At 34.5% G+C, this 18,538-nt stretch overlaps 2 protein-coding genes across 4 annotated transcripts in view; both read right to left on the bottom strand.

Annotated features, from left to right (window-relative positions):
* Positions 1 to 60: 60 nt before the first annotated feature.
* Positions 61 to 6,728, bottom strand: LOC126741254 (AP-1 complex subunit mu-1). Its single transcript, XM_050447634.1, has 3 exons — positions 5,974 to 6,728; positions 5,230 to 5,648; positions 61 to 423 (listed from the first exon to the last, which is right to left on the bottom strand). The coding sequence occupies exons 1-3, from the start codon at positions 6,600 to 6,602 to the stop codon at positions 203 to 205; spliced, it is 1,269 nt and encodes a 422-aa protein (XP_050303591.1). The 5' UTR covers positions 6,603 to 6,728; the 3' UTR covers positions 61 to 202.
* Positions 6,729 to 7,473: 745 nt separating this feature from the next.
* LOC126741055 (nucleus accumbens-associated protein 2-like) overlaps positions 7,474 to 18,538 on the bottom strand; it is a 71,684-nt gene continuing 60,619 nt past the window's right edge. For 2 of the 3 annotated variants that reach the window (XM_050447333.1, XM_050447335.1), the window contains exons 2-7: positions 12,890 to 13,096; positions 12,643 to 12,827; positions 12,352 to 12,583; positions 12,053 to 12,289; positions 11,509 to 11,995; positions 7,474 to 9,732 (exon numbers count right to left, since the gene is read on the bottom strand). In XM_050447333.1, the coding sequence (XP_050303290.1) occupies positions 9,398 to 9,732; positions 11,509 to 11,995; positions 12,053 to 12,289; positions 12,352 to 12,583; positions 12,643 to 12,827; positions 12,890 to 13,066 (1,653 nt within the window). In that variant the 5' untranslated portion in view covers positions 13,067 to 13,096 and the 3' untranslated portion in view covers positions 7,474 to 9,397. Of the gene's footprint in view, positions 9,733 to 11,508; positions 11,996 to 12,052; positions 12,290 to 12,351; positions 12,584 to 12,642; positions 12,828 to 12,889; positions 13,097 to 16,487; positions 16,603 to 18,538 lie in introns of those variants that run through there. The other variant, XM_050447334.1, reaches the window with a different exon arrangement.

The following is an 18,538-nucleotide window of genomic DNA, read 5'->3' on the forward strand; positions in this document are numbered from 1 at the left end:
ATTTAACACAATCCAACACCTGAACAAATACAGTCTCAACCCACAATGAAAAATACACTATTCAAATCAATGACTTTATTAAACAATATTTTAAGACAATTATTAGAAATAATACTATTTTTTTTAAATCAATCTAATACTATCAAATTGCAATAACAATAATGTTAATCTTAAAATTATTAAAAAAAATGCAACTAATGGGTCAATTAGTACGTAATTGGTAATCGCCGTTCTGAGTTATGTACCTCACCCAGGGTAAAGCTTGATAGCCGCTTTTTTCGATGATTTTCAAATAACGCACCTGAATACCGGAAGTGGTGAAGTACGGTATTTCGAATTTCACCTGGATCGGGGGTTTTCCTTCTGAGTCTTCGCATTCTACACTCGGAAGGCCAAAGTGGGCTCTCATCAAATATTCTTTACCTACAAAATTAAATTATCAGCATAGAAGTTTTTAATTCGTGGATAAAGTCCTTAGAGGACTGCTTTAGAAGGAATAGAGGTAAGTACCGAATATTTTTTGTTGTTTGTTCTCACCTACTTTTATTTTTTTTGTTTTATACAGCTTTGTTCACAACAAAAAATGTTTAGAACAATAAAGTATATTTTGAATTTGAATACACAAGAGAGGTGCAACAGACAATATTGAAAATTATAGACCTATCCAACTTCTTAAAGGCCTTTGAAATGTGTATCTATGACTAAAAAACCATATTTCTTTAAAACAACATGGTTTCTTGGACTCAAAGTCAAATGACTGTTTATTTTGTTTACTATATTTCCTAAATGCTTAATATTAAGTTTAGAGTCTTAAAAATGTCAAATTTTATATTGCTACAGCAGTTTTACAGCTGCAAAGCATACACATGCAATGATAAACTGAATGTGTAATATTTTGTCATCTAAGGATGCAACTTTAAAGCTGGGAGAAACCTCTAACAATATTTATTTACATTTAACATAACAGATGAAAAACAATTATACAAACCAATAAACTGAAAACACTAAATACTTTAGGCAGCTTAGGTAAATAGCATGTAAAACTTAACACTCTACAAAAATTGATTCCACTCAAAAACAGCAGAAATATTAAGCTCACAACTTCAGAGTATACTACAGGCAAGAGAGAATTAAATGAAGTCTATATACTTGTATATAGAAATATTCAATTGTGATAAGGTGCGTTTAAATGTAGCTATAGTGCCATTAAACAGGTCAATATAATTATTGCTGTGTAAAATATTAAACCATGAGCAAGCTCGATATGAAGGTGCATCAATTTTATACCTGCACAGTTTAAATTAAAAGAATAGGGCAGTGCCTTAGAGATAAAAAAATTAAGTCTTTGTAAAAGTAGTTTATGGTAATACCTCCTTGGAGGGTATATTCCATCAATTTTAAAGCATAGATACTTCAAAAACCTGCACTGCACATATTCTAGTATGTCTATATTGACATTAAAGTTGGGAAACCACACCATTGCTGCGTAAAGTAATTTGGACTTAATTAGGCCATTATACAAATTAACAAGACGGTTCAACCTTTTAAATTCTTTTGTTTTCTTCAAGGCAGATGTAGCAACTTCATTGATGTGTTTTTTGAACATCCTATAACTGTGCTTAATTTCATTGCAAATATTTGAAATTGACATACACTTTTTAATATTCAGAGGTAGTTTATTTATTGTACACCAGTGTGCTAAAGCATCAATGTCTCTTTGCAACAGATCACAATCCTCTGTAGATCCTATTATGTGAACTATTGTTAAGTCATCTGCAAATAAAAGACACTCGGTCATGATGGTACCAGTGATATTATTGACAAACATGGAAAAAATTAATGGGGCAAGATTGCTTCCTTGAGAGGCACCACTCGATGTGAGATAACAATTTGACTTAAATCCATTGAATTCGACAAACTGGCAAGGATCTTTCAGATAGGAGACAAAGAGTTTTACAAGGCCATGATAGAAATCAATTTTTTCAATCAGAATGTTTTTGTATTGATGAGTATGTACCACTGTCAGTTTATTATAGACAAAACTCTCTGCATGGAGGAGGGACTGCTGTTCTAATTAGGAGACATTTTCAAAACTTTTTCTGTACTGTTGATAAGTTTGGTGATGCCTCAGTTGAACGGGCTTTTGAGTATTCGGTGTGTTTTTGTAAATTGTTTAATATGTACGTTATTTGTATATACCGCCCGCCCTCTGGGGATATCAGTGTGTTTCTTGACCGGTTAGATTGTCTTCTGTCCCAGCTCCCTATTCACTCGCGTGTTATCTTGGCTGGAGATTTTAATATTAATTATTCAGAGGTTTCCTTACCGCAAAGAATTCCTCTTCATGGAATCTTCAAATCATTTGCACTCACCATGCATGTTAATGCACCCACTCGTATTTCGTCCTCTTCACCGACCACTATTGATTATTTCTGCAGTAATTTGGACGGTGTCACCTGTTCAGTGCACTCAGTGGGTACATCGGATCACGAGGGGGTGCATGTCCAATTTCCTGGTGACTTTAAAAACAAATCTGGCCGCCGCATTGGGAGAGTGTTTAGTGGGAACAATTTGAATTTATTTTCTTAATCCATTTCGTCTGTTAACTGGAATGCAATTCGGGCTGCTCCACAACCATTTTCTTCCTTTTATTATACATTACGTGATAAAATAAATATCTGCTTTCCCTTGGTTAGACTTAAATCCAAGAGACGAAAACCATGGATCACCGCGGGACTAAAAACATCTGCCCAAAATTTGCGATGCTTAGCAAGACTTCGCAAATCTATTGACAATCAATTCATCAGGTCTTATTTTCAGGACTATCGGGAAATTTATAGGCATCTGATAAAAGTCAAAAAGGAACTGTATTACAATGAGCGCTTAGATTCGTCCGGTAACAGACAGAAGGAAAGTTGGTTAATCATTAACGAATGTAGGCAGTCTTCTCGTCGGCGGTTGGTTGAATCGGACTTGGGGCCCGATGATTTCAATGACTATTTTTCTAATATTGCTGAAAAGTTACTGGAAGCAGTTCCCAGTGACGGCGATCCATTGCAGTATCTTAATCGGAATGCTATCAACCAATCATTCTTTTTCCACCCTGTAGATGCCACCGAGGTCCTTGAAACAATTCAGTGCTTGAAGAATCATAGGTCTTCGGGTTCCGATGGTATCTCTTCACGTCTGCTGTCACTTCTGCCTGCGAGCGCTTTAGGTGTTTTGGTTTGGGCAATCAATCAAGTTTAAAGGAAGCCACGATTATCTCTCTTCATAAGGGTGGTAGCTTGGACCGACCCTCTAACTTCCGTCCCATATCAAGTTCTTGAGCGGCTTGCAAAAAAGAGAATTATCTCTTTTTTGACTAAATACAATGTGCTCTCCCCTAATCAGTATGGATTTCAGTCATCTAAGGGCACGCAGGATGCCATTTTCAGATTCTTGGAGAGTGTGTATCTATCTATGAACTCCAAGGAGGCTGCAGCAGCGGTGTTCTGTCCAAGGCCTTCGATTGTGTGGATCATGGAATACTGCTGTCAAAGCTTGATTTTTACGGATTTAGGGGAGTGGCTTTGGGGTGGTTGAAGTCATACCTGTCTGGCCGCACCCAGAGGGTGGTTGCATCTGGATTTTCGTCAGGGATAGCACATCTTAAATGTGGTGTACTTCAAGGGTCAGTGTTGGGTCCTATTCTATTTTTATTATACGTTAATGACTTAAGCTCTCCATCACTGCATGGACTAACTAGTGGTTCAGTTTGCAAGATCAAAAAGTAGTCAGATCTCTCATAGTAGAGGACCTTCACAAAATTAAAGAGTGGTGCATCTGCAATTAGCTTGTATTCAATGTTGATAAGACTTTTGTTCTAGGCTTTAAGTGTAATGTAGAGGGTTTTTCGTTTGATGAGCAGAGCCCACTACATGGTAGGAATTATTGTCGATTTCTCGGCCTTTTCATTGATAAGAGTTTAAGGTTTGACAACCACGTTTTGGGCCTCGCTGCTAAACTTTCTTCTGGTTGTTTTGCAGTCAGGATCGCCAGGCATGAGTTGGAGGGGTTGTTTGCTCGTTCAGTTTATTTCGCCTTAATAGACTCTCATATCCGTTATGGGTTGCCATTTTGGGGTTTGTGCTCCAAGGGACTCCTTAACATAATTTTTACTATTCAGAAAAAAGCATTAAGGTATCTGTGTGGTGTTGGTCTGAGAGCCTCTTGTAAACCTCTTTTTGTAGCTGAAAGAATTTTAATAGTTTTCTCACTCTTTATATTGGAAACTGCAACACTCATACATAAGTCCGTATGTCCACCATCCTGCACCAATCATAATACTCGTCAAGTGGGCAACTTATCTCTTCCAATCCCCACCTCCTCACTTACGAGAAACTTTCTTATATTTATTAGTCGTAAAATATTTAATCATGTTCCTTTTTCGATTAGGACTGTTACAGACCTTAAAAAGTTTAGGAGAGAACTAAAGAAATTAATCTTACCAAAAGCTTACTACAGCATTGAAGAGTATTTTAACCACCCATTTTAATATTTAAAATTAATTATATATCTGTTGTTCAGATTTATTTTATTTTATTATTCTTGTTTTATGTTGGTTCTCGCCTTTTCTTTTCTTCTTTTTTGGTTTTTTCTTTGATTAAATAAAATATGCTTCTATGTACAATCAAAATCGATTATGTATTCTGTTTTTGTCCTGTATCCAGTATAACCAAATAAATACTTGTATTATAAATTCTATAGGATTAGGAAGCTTTTAGCACAAGTTTGTAAACTTAGCAAATAAAGTATATTTTGACTTCAATGATCCAAGTCCAACCTATCGAAGGAGGCCTTTGAAAAATCTGAATACACAACATCCAATTGTCTCCTGTCCCACAGCCTTGTATGCTTTTTGTAGAAAACATGTGAGATTTGTGATGGTCGACCTTATACTCAAGTCAAATAGTCATGGTTTCTTTAACTTTCAACATGATATACAAATACAGCAGTGAAGCTTTAAATTTCCTTACAAAAAGATTGCATCTTTCTGATGGTTGTAACTTAAAATTCACTCAGATTTTTCAAAATTCCTAAGTGTATTTGAACTGCAAATTTCTGATTGAAAAAAATAAGCCATTGTACATACTAAAGTTCAATTAACAAAAAGTGAGTATTTTAAACATGAATTCCTAAAGTGCCTCAGTACAAAATCAATATTCAATAAACAACTAGCTATCTTACCTCCAGGAAAAGACTTGATAGTCCAAGTAATTGCGTTCTGTTCGGGTGCATACTTTACACTCCCAATGGTAGTCTTAAACTTGGGTGAATCCGCGTCATGCGGTACCGGAATCACGATTTCCACGTTGTTAGCGGTAGATCTTCTTTTAAATTGAGATTTGGCCTTAATCATATACTCGACCCTGCTGTGGGCGTGTCTCTCGATCACCGATTCGATCCAGATTAATGGTTTTACATGGGTGTTAAGTCTGTAGGACATGAGTTCAAACTCACCGTCCGGAGGGATAAAAGAGATCGTTCTGTCAATTTCAAATCTCGACAGTCTTACACACTGATGGAATTTTACATCTTCTAATTCTACAGATTTGGATTTGCCTCTGCCGGTGCTTTCAAATAGTACTTTATCATTTAGTCCTAGTCTAGAAGTAAAAGAAACAAGGTTTCAGTATAATGAATTTTAATTAACAGGTAATTTAAATAATAGAGCTTATTGAAATTAAACTCTCTTTTCATGAAAGTGAGACTTAGCTTGAACAGTATCGTAAGCTTAGAAATATGACTGTTCCCTTTATTTTTTATTAAATCAAAAAAATCTTTAATATTCAGTAAGCAAGTATATAATGGCTCTCAAATATATTTTTGATCCAATGTTTATTATTTAACACCTTTTTCTTAAATTTTCTAGTCTTGGAGGTTGAACCTACTGACAATACTAATACCACCTTATAAAAATCAACTTCTTACCTTAACTCAGGCATTCCAGACAAATACACCCTCATTTTAATAGCTCCAACAATCTCACTTCTCAATACATTCCCATTAGCGTTAGCTAACAAGTTAACCGACTCTATAACATCTAAGAAAACTTCATTTTTACGATATTTAATGCCTTCAGACCTCCAAGAAACGGCATTGGTTACAGCTACTGGGATCCTAACTTGAATTTCCAGTTTATGACCTTCTTGCGTAATGTATTCTTGTAATATTTTGCTATCGGTAGTTTGAGGATAGCCAAAATCAATTAGTTCATCTAATAGCTCGTAAATCACCACGAAATTGTCCCTGATACTTTCCTCTTCCAATTCTTTAAAGTACTCAGTCATTACAGTAACGATTTTGTGCAGAAAAACAAACACCAGGGCTATATTCGCATTCTTTTTGGTGGTACTCACTATGTATAAGTTATTGGTTTTTATATAAGCGAAAGTGCAGTCGTTAGTCTGGAGAATCGGAGTTAACATGCCCTCCTCCTCTTTCTCCATTAGGAGGGGCATGAATTTCTCTATAACGCTCAGGTCTATGTCGCCCCGATAGTTTCGGGAGATCAGGACTTTGCCCTTAATGTCCAGGATGTAAATGGCGGACGACGACATGGCTCGGAGGTTTTTACGGAGCCAGGAAATATTAAAAGTGAAATTTTAGTTAAAAATTATATTATTCATCTTATTTGGGTTTTTTGAAAGAAAAACACGTCGACGAGCACCTGTCATTATCAGCTGTCACTGTCAGATGTTATTAGTGTCAAATGTGACAGCTGACAGCAGTCGTGCAAGTTTCGAGTAGAAATTGGAACCGAATTTAATCCAGGTTTTTTCATTCAAGGACCAGTTATCTATTAGTTCGTTAATTTTTGCTTTTCATAATGAACCTTTTATATTACTTACAACTCTACTTTTGACAGTTTTGACCAAAATCAAAATGGCCGCCAAAATCAACTGTCACTGTCGGGTCTTATTACTGTCAAATGTGACAAATGACATCAGTCATGCAAGTTTCGAGTAGAAATTGGAACCGAATTTAATCCAGGTTTTTTAATCCTCGGACCAGTTATCTATTAGTTCCTTAATTCTGGCTTGGCATGATGAATTTTCTAGATTACTTAGACCTCTTTCTTAGGATCATTTAGGGGTCTATCCCTGTCCCTCTTTTTCGAACGAGGGACAATATTTTGACAGTTTCGTCATTTGAAAATGGCCGCCAAAAGGCGCCATTTTTAAACATAGGATTCGACCAGAAAAACAATTGTAAAATATATATATAGATTTATTTCACTTAACTCGGCAAAATGCTTTACATATTTGTGCATTATTGGTGCATGCAACCGTAATAAGAACAACTATAATAAGTAAAATATACAAAAAAAAAAGAAAAATTCAAAAAAACGTGTTTTTTCCATTTAATTTATTTACAAGAATGTTTAATTTTTCGACAAAAATTAATAAGGGAAACACATAACGGTGGCGATAACATATGGTCAAACATATACAAGAGAGTAAATGCAAACAAATACAAATTAAAAATAAAAACTAAACTATACAATGAGGTAGATAAGAGAAAATAAAAAATTCATAATTACATTATTATAATCCTAGCTGATTTCCAAAGAGATCTATATCATATATCATAAATTATAACAACAATATAACAAAATAATAATCAGTCTTAACTAAAATGGCATAATATAATATTTATATAAAAAATTCACATCATTTTGGGCGAGTGCCTGGGTCTTAATTTTTATGTAAGAAACATTAACTGTTGCAATCAAATCGCTATTTATGTGAACAACTGGAATGTTAACACTTTAATATAGACTTTAAAACACTTAAAAGTAGTTATAAAAGGCACGACAAACATTTAATTGGTCCACTATACCGCTGCATATAAGAAAACAAACAAAAAAGAGTCAGTCTTAACAAAATCAACAAAAAAAAAACTATTATTGGTAACAATCTGTATATATAGAACTCCACTATTGAGCTTTCCTGGGTTTATCATATATGTAAGACAAAACTAGTGTGTAATTACTTTGAACCCTGCACCATTAAAACAAAATGGCCGACGGCCGCCATTTTGTCATGGACTCGCAATATATAAACGTAAAACATTTCTTCCTGAAAACTCTGGTAACAATCAGTTATGGCAAAAGCTATATATAGTGTATTCATCTCTATTATATACTTATATATATACAATAGGCACTTGCGTATTACATATGCGTGTAAGTATATAAATTTTGAGCCCCTCGCCGAAACTTGAAAAGTGCTTTATCTACTTAAAGATTGCCACGCAACTTATTTTTTATTTACTTATTTATTTTATGCCTGAACTCAACTTTCGTTTTAATTAGGACAGTATATATAGGGATTCTAGTATATATAGGGAGTTTATGTGTTAAATGGAGCACCCAGTACATAACCCAGTCACTTTTTGACCCCTAACCTTAAAATTTGTAGATTTGTCGCGGACCACCTGTCAAATACAGTGTCAACTGTCAAATGTGACTTGTGTCAGGTAATGTGAATATGAGCGCCAAATTTAGAAGTCACTTTTTGACTTTAGAACTCCTGTATCCATACATTATCAATCACAAATATTTAATTTCTATTAAATTGTACAATTTCTATTTTATATACCTAGGGAGGAGTAATTTAATGATATGTACAATTTTATTACTCTTTTAAAGGCAGGCTTAAAGCCTATCAGCAACTCTTACTTAAACAATATACAAAATAAATGACATCCTCTGTAGAGCGTTTCTAACTACATGTCAAACCCCCTTTAAAGGTTGCGAGTATATACCTACATGGTAACGTCACAAAATTTAAAGATTTGACAGATAGTCGAGCCGTAACGCTTGCGTATGCAACGTTGCCAATATCAGCAAAATGTCTAGGAAGTTCCAATTATTTTTTACGATACTGACACTTACAAATGATTCTAAACTAAAACGTATATCTTGAAACGATTAACACCTTATGGCCGCACCATATGCAGAGACCGTCTTACCGCTCTCATAATCAGTCTCAAAAAAAAATTAAAAAAATCAAAATCATAATATATTCTATCAGTCTTATGAGTTTCAGTTTCCTTTTCAAAGAGGAACTTTTGTAGCAAAAAATCCGGCGAGCGAGCGTCCGGTCCCGCATAAGATGCAACTCAAAAAAAAAATAATTAAATTTCTACTTCTTCTTAACAGGCACTCAAAACAGGGCCTACGGCCCTAAGAACTTAACGACTACAACCCCTTACCCCACCCTCCTACTTACATCTAAAGCCAACTCTGAGTACGGTTCGTCAACCACAGACATTCAATATTGCACGGTTGATTTTCTAAAAAGTCCAAAAACTTACGTCAACCAACAAGTTCTTTAAAACTGATGCCGCTTTAATCAGCACCGCCTTCAACTCGCATCTCCCTACGTCCATCCTCCTTACTGATACCCTCCACCTCTTTCATCTTCATGATGGCGGACACTTGGTTCATCGGAGGCATAATCACTCGGGATTCGACCTCCATCGGTTCGTGTTTCCTATGCACCGACAGATCCTCGACTTGATCCTCGTCCTCCTCACGTTCCCTCTCTGAGCTACCGTTTGTTTGGTCACCGTTATGAGTTATCGGTGAGGGTGTGAGTCTACTGTATTGTCGAGCCATCGGCATTGTGTGAATGGCTCGTGCTGCCGTTATAGCCATTGCCGTTAACGCTTCTTGGTCCTCACCTGGAAGGATTAAACACTTTTTTTTTAGAATAGAATAATTGGAAGTAATAGGGATTTTTGATCTTGAATAACCGACCACACTGTCATGTTAAATAAGAACTTTCATCGGCTAACTAAATCGTTGATATACAAAATAAATAAAAACGAACCCAGGTTGGTTTCTTGAGGTATACCCCAGGTAGCATTAAAGGATTTGTGCTGAAACTGCCACCTACCAAGTAGGTACGAATAAAACAAATTATTTATCCTGGATGAAAAGCCGTAGCGATTCAATTTATTCAACAAAATCAATCTTGTCAAAAGCTTTTTGAAAATCCGTATATATAACGTCAATCTGTGACCGAGCATCCATGTTGGATACCTGGTCAAAATCCCTTTGTTTTTTTAATGTGGGTGATACTTTGGCAACCCTCCATATATCTGGACTTTGCTTTGTAGATAGGATAGAAGTTGAATATGTAAGTCAATGGGCCAGGACCCAAATACACTCCTTAATCCATCGACAATGGACTGGATCGACGACGATCCAACTTGTTCCTGAGTGTTCTACAATCTGGGAAATTTTAACCCAGAATACGTTTAAAAGGAGCAGCTTATCAGAAGTTAAGGAATGCTCGTTACTCTAGACGTTATGCTCGTTTTTTTGTTAAATTTTGATTAATATAGTTAAGTTGTCATTAATAAATTTTACTTTTTTCGTAACCAATTGCAGAAAAAAATTCGCCAAGGCACTGTCTGGATTCTAAGTGGAGCGGATAAGTGGGAATCCGCCTTAACGTGCATTAATGCGCAAAATGTAATGCTTGACAGATAACTTAAAGTTAACTTGTGGAATAACGTCACATGTCACAGTTAACTTCAAACTGTAAAGTTAACTTTATCAGGTGGAACTCCTGGTTTTTGACAATAAGTTTGAATATAACCTAACGCTGAAAAAGCTTCTATTCCTCGACATATAGATGGCGGAAAAAAAAACGAAAGTACCTCCTCGAGACTACTACTACTACTACTACTAATGCCGCCATTTTTCATAGTTTTTGACATTAGCACAGGGCCTTAATAACGACTCAAAGACGAAGAAGAAGAGATGCAACATTTATTGCAGACATTTTATTGCTAAGGTTAAACTATTGAAAAATATTTATAGTACCGGCCTTCACTCTGTCATCTATTTGTAAGGTTGTTTCACATGAGCGATGCAATTACGTTAATAGCTGAAATTCTGCGCCACGATATAATTGCCTGCTATAATTATGAACGCTTAGTCAAAAATTTTAAGGGCTAGTAAGAAAGAGAAGCCAACTCTAACAAAAATATTGACAAATGCCAAATAATTTCGTACTGACGTCCATCGGACATCAGATGTATGAGAAGCAACTAAATGAAAAAAAAATGTCTTTTCTGACCAATAAGAAGCTCCGTAATATTCGTATTGTCGCACGACGCGTACTTGAAAATTCACCTTAATTCATGTTCTGTCATATGTTTTTTAGGGTTGTTTCACATGCGTGGTGCGTTTGTGCCACTGGTTAAAATGTTGCGCGGGAAACTCGATTTACCTTTCTGCGCCGCGAAGTTAGGTTACATGAATATGAGACATAACGGCATCGATTTACAGAAATTATTTGATTAAATAAAACGCAGAAACCTTTTCACTGTCTGAGATCTGTCTACTTTCTGTTCTGTCAATTATTTCTTAAGGTTGGTTCACATTAAAAATGCGCTGACGCAAACCACCGGTCCACTTTAAGACACGTTTTACTAAGACATACGTACCTCCTCTACTATCCAGCACGCGTTGCAAGAAAGCACTCGACTCCATCAGCGAACTGTTATTATTAATAATCTCCTCACTCTCCGATAGATGGCTCCCGTAAGGAGACCCGCTGCTATAAGGGAAAGCCGCGGAGTTCCCGTTGCTCCGTTTGAACGGCCTGTTGGTGGTGATTCCCATTTTCTTCACTTTATCGTAAAGGGTTCTGGAGGGCACCCCGTACTTCCTGGCAGCTTGCAGGGCGGACATTCCATTCTTAACGGCCGCAATGGCGGACATTATGTCATCCCTCGTATACTGCTTATAACGTTTCCATTCTGGCTTTTGGGAGGGCACGTAGGTGGCAATACCGGGGCGCATGTCTTGACCGAAAGATTGAGGCGAGGACGAGGGTATGGCCAACTTGGATTTTTCTTCTTCGTCCGTTACGCGCTCGGTGAAGTCCGTGTACGGGGACTGGGCGTCTTCGGAGGGTTCGTTTTTCATATGCTACAGCAACAAGATTCTTGTTAGTACCGTTCATTAAACAGAGACGGATAATGGTACCTTAATCCTTTCGTCTCTCTCGGGCATCTCGGCACTATCAGGATGACACACTAAGCTAACGGGTTGGGTGGAGTCCACTTGTCCTTGTCCTAGGACAGTTCTTAAAATGGGCGTATCACGTTGTAGTGGCATCATACCGCTGAGCTTTTTACGTTTGAAGGACATGTCTGAGCCGGCTGATTCGTAGGCAGCACTGTGCATCGCTATGGCCGGATGAGGGTGAGTCTGAGTTGGCCCCTGAAAGACAAATTTGACCAATATTCTTCGAATATTGACAAACATAGTTTTGGGATACTCACAGCTGCAGTATGAGGTGGCAAGGGTATAGTAGGCAAGGCCCACATGGCAGGCAAATTCATCCTGGCCTCCATTGACTTCCTGTCATTGCATGGGCTGTAGGGGTTCTTGTACAGGGAGCTGTTGGAGTGGGACGGGGAGCTGTTCGTACTGCTGCAGTGCACTTGATTAGAGGTCGATATCGAGGGCGAATGATCCAAGGGAGGAGTATCATCCAATTCTGTCTTGCAAGCCCTGAAACGTTTCAATTGTTACAACCTCTTAGCGGCAACTGGTAAGACTATATGACTTACCTATTTTCCTCGACAAGTCCTTTCACTTTTAAAGCCTCGGCGACCTTAAGTAAAGCAGCCAGCTGGTCTTGAGCTACGTTCACTTCGCCCCGGTACATGTACTCTAGGATGGCCTTGATTTCTGAGTACTTCACGTCCTTTAGGACTACCACAGGATGTTTACACGGTAAGTCGGTGAAAAGATTCTAAAACAATAGTCGAGGTGAGTCTAGTCTGGTTGGTACTTTAGCTGGAACCGTGGACTTACCTGGAAATAGGGGGAGCAGGCGGCCAGGACCATCCTGTGGGCCTTGATGGGGCTGCCGCCATCGCAGGCCAACGTGACGTCGGTGAAGGCCTCGTTCTGGAGCAGTTCGTCGAATACCGACACCAGATTCGTCCTGTGGTTGTTCCATCGCAGGCAGAACTGCTGCGATTGCGCCATTTTAATGGAGAGGACAGCCACCAGTGATATCTGGAACAAGAAGGGATTTTTAAATTTTTTGACCGTAATTTCATATGCATATTTTTTCAAATTAATTTCATTAGATACCTATTTCAGGATTTTTAAAAATATGTACAAGGAGTGAAAATAAAATTGTGAAAAAAAAATTCCATCTTGGAAAGTCTCGTTTTTTTAGATTCATTTTTTTTACTGGAATTTGGTCACATTTAAAAATTTATAACTCAATAACGCTTTGGTTAATTTTTTTTAAACTTACTAAAAATATAGACTGATATATTGGGTACAATATTGGAAAGTTTCACCTTTCTAGGTTTGATCAGTCTAATGTTATATTAATTTAATTGAGACAAGGCTCTTGGCTTTATTTATTTTTTTTAACTGGACTTTGGTCAGATATAAAAATTCATTACTCCATAATGCTTTAGTTAATTTTTTTAAAACTTACTAAAAATATAGACTGATATATTGGGTACACTATTGGAAAGTTTCATCTGCTTAGGTTTCATCAGTCTAATGTTATATCAATTTAATTGAGACAAGGCTCTTGGATTTATTTAATTTTTTTAACTGGACTTTGGTCAGATATAAAAATTCATTACTCAATAACGCTTTAGTCAATTTTTTTTAAACTTACTAAAAATATAGACTGATATATTGGGTACAATACTGGAAAGTTTCACCTTTTTAGGTTTCATCAGTCTAATGTTATATCAATTTAATTGAGACAAGGCTCTTGGATTTGTTTATTTTTTTTAACTGGACTTTGGTCAGATATAAAAATTCATAACTCAATAACGCTTTAGTCAATTTTTTTTAAACTTACTAAAAATATAGATTGATATATTGGGTACACTATTGGAAAGTTTCATCTGCTTAAGTTTCATCAGTCTAATGTTATATCAATTTAATTGAGACAAGGCTATTGGATTTATTTAATTTTTTTAACTGGACTTTGGTCAGATATAAAAATTCATAACTCAATAACGCTTTAGTTAATTTTTTTTAAACTTACTTAAAATATAGACTGATATATTGGGTACAATATTGGAAAGTTTCACCTTTCTAGGTTTCATCAGTCTAATGTTATATCAATTTAATTGAGACAAGACTCTTGGATTTATTTAATTTTTTTAACTGGACTTTGGTCAGTTATAAAAATTCATAACTCAATAACGCTTTAGTCAATTTTTTTTAAACTTACTAAAAATATAGAATGATATATTGGGTACAATATTGGAAAGTTTTATCTGCTTAGGTTTCATCAGTCTAATGTTATATCAATTTAATCGAGACAAGGCTATTGGGTTTATTTATTTTTTTTTTAACTGGACTTTGGTCAGATATAAAAATTCATTACTCAATAACGATTTAGTTAATTTTTTTTAAACTTACTAAAAATATAGACTGATATATTGGGTACAATATTGGAAAGTTTCACCTGCTTAGGTTTCATCAGTCTAATGTTATATCAATTTAATTGAGACAAGGCTATTGGATTTATTTAATTTTTTTAACTGGACTTTGATCAGATATAAAAATTCATTACTCAGTAACGCTTTAGTTAATTTTTTTAAAACTTACTAAAAATATAAACTAATATATTGGGTACAATATTGGAAAGTTTCACCTTTCTAGGTTTCATCAGTCTAATGTTATGCCAATTTAATAGAGACAAGGCTCTTGGATTTATTTAAATTTTTTAACGGGACTTTGGTCAGATATAAAAATTCATTACTCAATAACGCTTTAGTTAATTTTTTTTAAATCTACTAAAAATATAGAATGATATATTGGGTACAATATTGGAAAGTTTCACTTGCTTAGGTTTCATCAGTCTAATGTTATATCAATTTAATTGAGACAAGGCTCTTGGATTTATTTATTTTTTTTTAACTGGACTTTGGTTATATATAAAAATTCATTGCTCAATAACGCTTTAGTTAATTTTTTTAAAACTTACTAAAAATATAGACTGATATATTGGGTACAACATTGGAAAGTTTCATTTACTTAGGTTTCATCAGTCTAATGTTATATCAATTTAATTGAGACAAGGCTCTTGGATTTATTTAATTTTTTTAACTGGACTTTGATCAGATATAAAAATTCATAACTCAATAACGCTTTAGTCAATTTTTTAAAAACTTACCAAAAATTTAGATTGATATATTGGGTACAACATTGGAAAGTTTCAGCTTCTTAGGTTTCATCAGTCTAATTTTATATCAATTTAATTAAGACAAGGCTCTTGGATTTATTTAATTTTTTTAACTGGACTTTGATCAGATATAAAAATTCATTACTCAATAACGCTTTAGTTAATTTTTTTAAAACTTACTTAAAATATAGACTGATATATTGGGTACACTATTGGAAAGTTTCATCTGCTTAAGTTTCATCAGTCTAATGTTATATCAATTTAATTGAGACAAGGCTATTAGGTTTATTTTTTTTTTTAACTGGATTTTAGTCAGATATAAAAATTCATAACACAATAATACTTTAGTTATTTTTTTTTTAACTTACTAAAAATATAGACTGATATATTGGGTATAATATTGGAAAGTTTTAGTTGCTTAGGTTTCACCAGTTCAATGTTATGTCAATTTAATTGAGACAAGGCTCTTGGATTTATTTAATTTTTTTAACTGGACTTTGGTCAGATATAAAAATTCATTACTCAATAACGCGTCAGTTAATTTTTTTAAAATTTGCTAAAAATATAGACTGATATATTGGGTACAACATTGGAAAGTTTCACCTGCTTAGGTTTCATCAGTCTAATGTTATATTAATTTAATTGAGACAAGGCTATTGGATTTTATTTATTTTTTTAACTGGAATTTGCTTAATCCAAAAGCTTGAGATATTTCACAAATATTCTTAAATTAATTTCATTGGACATTGGATTTCAGGATTTTTCAAAAACATATACAGGGAGTGACAAAAAATTATGGGAAAAATTCATGGAAATCCAAAAAAAGGGTAAATATAAGCTGAAAAGCTTGGAAGTGAGTTACTATTGGACGTTACATAAATTCAATTATACACATAATATATATTTTTATATAATAAGAAAATATGGTCTGGATAGAAGAGGATAAAGAAAGTTATTAGTATGAGTTGAAGGAGGATACCTGAAGTGTCCTAAAAGCTTCTAAGAGAGAACAGAGAAAGTGTATTAATTAAAACAAGATTATTGGTAGTACCTAAAAGGCTGGAAGTGAACTTGAACTGGTCAGTAAAAGGACCAAAAGTGCCTGGAAATGAGATAAATAACCAAAAAAATACATACTTAATAAATACATAACATTATGGAACTAAATGCTTTGACTTATCTACTATTATTATGTAAATAAAAACTTTATATATATATATATACATAAGAAGACCACCTTACCAAAAAGCACTATCGCACAAACCTCGGGCAAATAAAGCGCAAATTGTAATTTTCCTATAATTTATTTATATTTAAATGAAATACGTAATCGGCTTCCTTAGGTGGTGTAAAACGTATGTAAGAAAAACAAAATTCCTGACTGCAAATGACATCCGGCATCTTTTCGCAACGTGTCGCCCGTACAGACGAAAAACTATTATTGGTAAAAACAATTAAAAATCCATTATGTGCTAAATGCTTGTGTACGAGTGGTTGATATAAGAGGTCAAAGTGCGCAAGTGGTGGCTTAAATGACCAAGAATAATCTGGTCTATTGTGGTCGTGCTTTAAGGGAGAAAAATGGGTTTGTATTCTCTAAGGGTAATTCAATAACGTCTAAGTCTAATTAGGCCTGATGAAAAAAATGACCTGCCACTGATGCGTATTTATTTACATGAAATTATAAGAGTCAATGTTTTTGCCATAGATGTGAGATGCGTAATAAAATTCTTATCGCGGAAAAATATTTCGCAAGTATTTATCGCCGTATTTTGAAAAATCAATAGTGCGGGCTGAAAATGAGGAAACGGCTCGCAATTGTTCATGAAATGATCAACATTTTCGCGATAAGAAGAAGAAGAAGAAGAATAATTTAATTCGTCCAGGCATTTGAAACTGTGTTGTTTCAACCCTATAGATTTCCAAAACCCCAAATTGCCTGAAATGTTTATTGTCTCAATTGTCTGGGAGTAATAAAGGCTGATTACGTAAGAAACTTGGAATTTTAAGATGATTCTGGACGTATTTAATAAAGAAAATGAGAAAAATTGTTAAAAAATTTAATTTTTAGATTCCTAAAGATCCATTTCAGGGTATAACTAAAATCGCTTTTTCTATAATTTTGGGAAATTTTGACGTTGATCGCCTAAGAATTTTACCCAAAAATTGATTTTCTTTTTTGTATAAATATTTTAAAAATGCGTTTTTTGTGTATAAAGTTTTTTTTTTGGTTTTCCAGCGTCTGGGCAAAAATGATTAATAGAAAATTTTATATATAAATTATTGGACACACATTTCATTTTAATTAAATATAAAAACAACGAATTTCGGAAAATTTTGTATTTTTGATGAAATAATCGACATAATGCAATAATCAAAAAAATGTTGCGTGTTGGTTTAGTGACTCAGTTTAATTTTTAAGGGTTAAATTGGATTAGGGGTCAATTCAAATCCAAGCATCTCATCAAAACTTTTTCCTTTTATTGCCAACGTTTCGGCCTATATTAGGCCTTCTTCAGGGAAAAGTTTAAATTTTAATTGACCCCATGCGACGATGATGACAACTGTTCATAAGATTGAAATTATTGTTGTAAGATAGTTGTTGGTCAAATTTAATAATAAAATACTGGTTACAATACAATACAAACTGTTTTTTTTTGCAAAAAATTCCACCATTTTGTTTCCGCCATTTTGAATTTAAAAAAATAAATATCATTTTATCAGAAAACGTAAATAAAAGTTAATTAAACATTAAAACGCTGTTTTTTATACGAGTCGGCCGCCATTTTGTGGCCGCCATTTTGAATTTCAAAAAATAAATCAAATTTTTTGATTTAGAGACCCCGAAAACGTAAAGGAAAATTGATTTTAATTCAGAACGTTATTTTTTTTTTATACAAGTCGGTCGCCATTTTGTGTCCGCCATTTTTAATAAAAAAAAAATGGATAATTATATGTTGTCCAGTTTGACCACCCAGACAACGTAAATAAAAGTTGATTAAACATTAAAACGCTTTTTTTTAATACAAGTCGGACGCCATTTTGTACCCGCCATTTTGAACTTCAAAAAATAAGTCAAATTTTTTAACTCAGCGACTCCGAAAACGTTAAGAGAAGTTGATTTTAATTTGAAAGGTTATTTTTTTTTTATACAAGTCGGCCGCCATTTTGTGCCCGCCATTTTGAATAAAAGTTAATTAAACATTAAAACGCCTTTTTTTTAATACGAGTCCGCCTCCATTTTGTGCCCGCCATTTTGAACTTCAAAAAATAAATCAAATTTTTTGATTCAG

The sequence above is a fragment of the Anthonomus grandis genome, chromosome 10 (genome assembly GCF_022605725.1).
Source record: "Anthonomus grandis grandis chromosome 10, icAntGran1.3, whole genome shotgun sequence".
Classification (NCBI taxonomy): domain Eukaryota; kingdom Metazoa; phylum Arthropoda; class Insecta; order Coleoptera; family Curculionidae; genus Anthonomus; species Anthonomus grandis.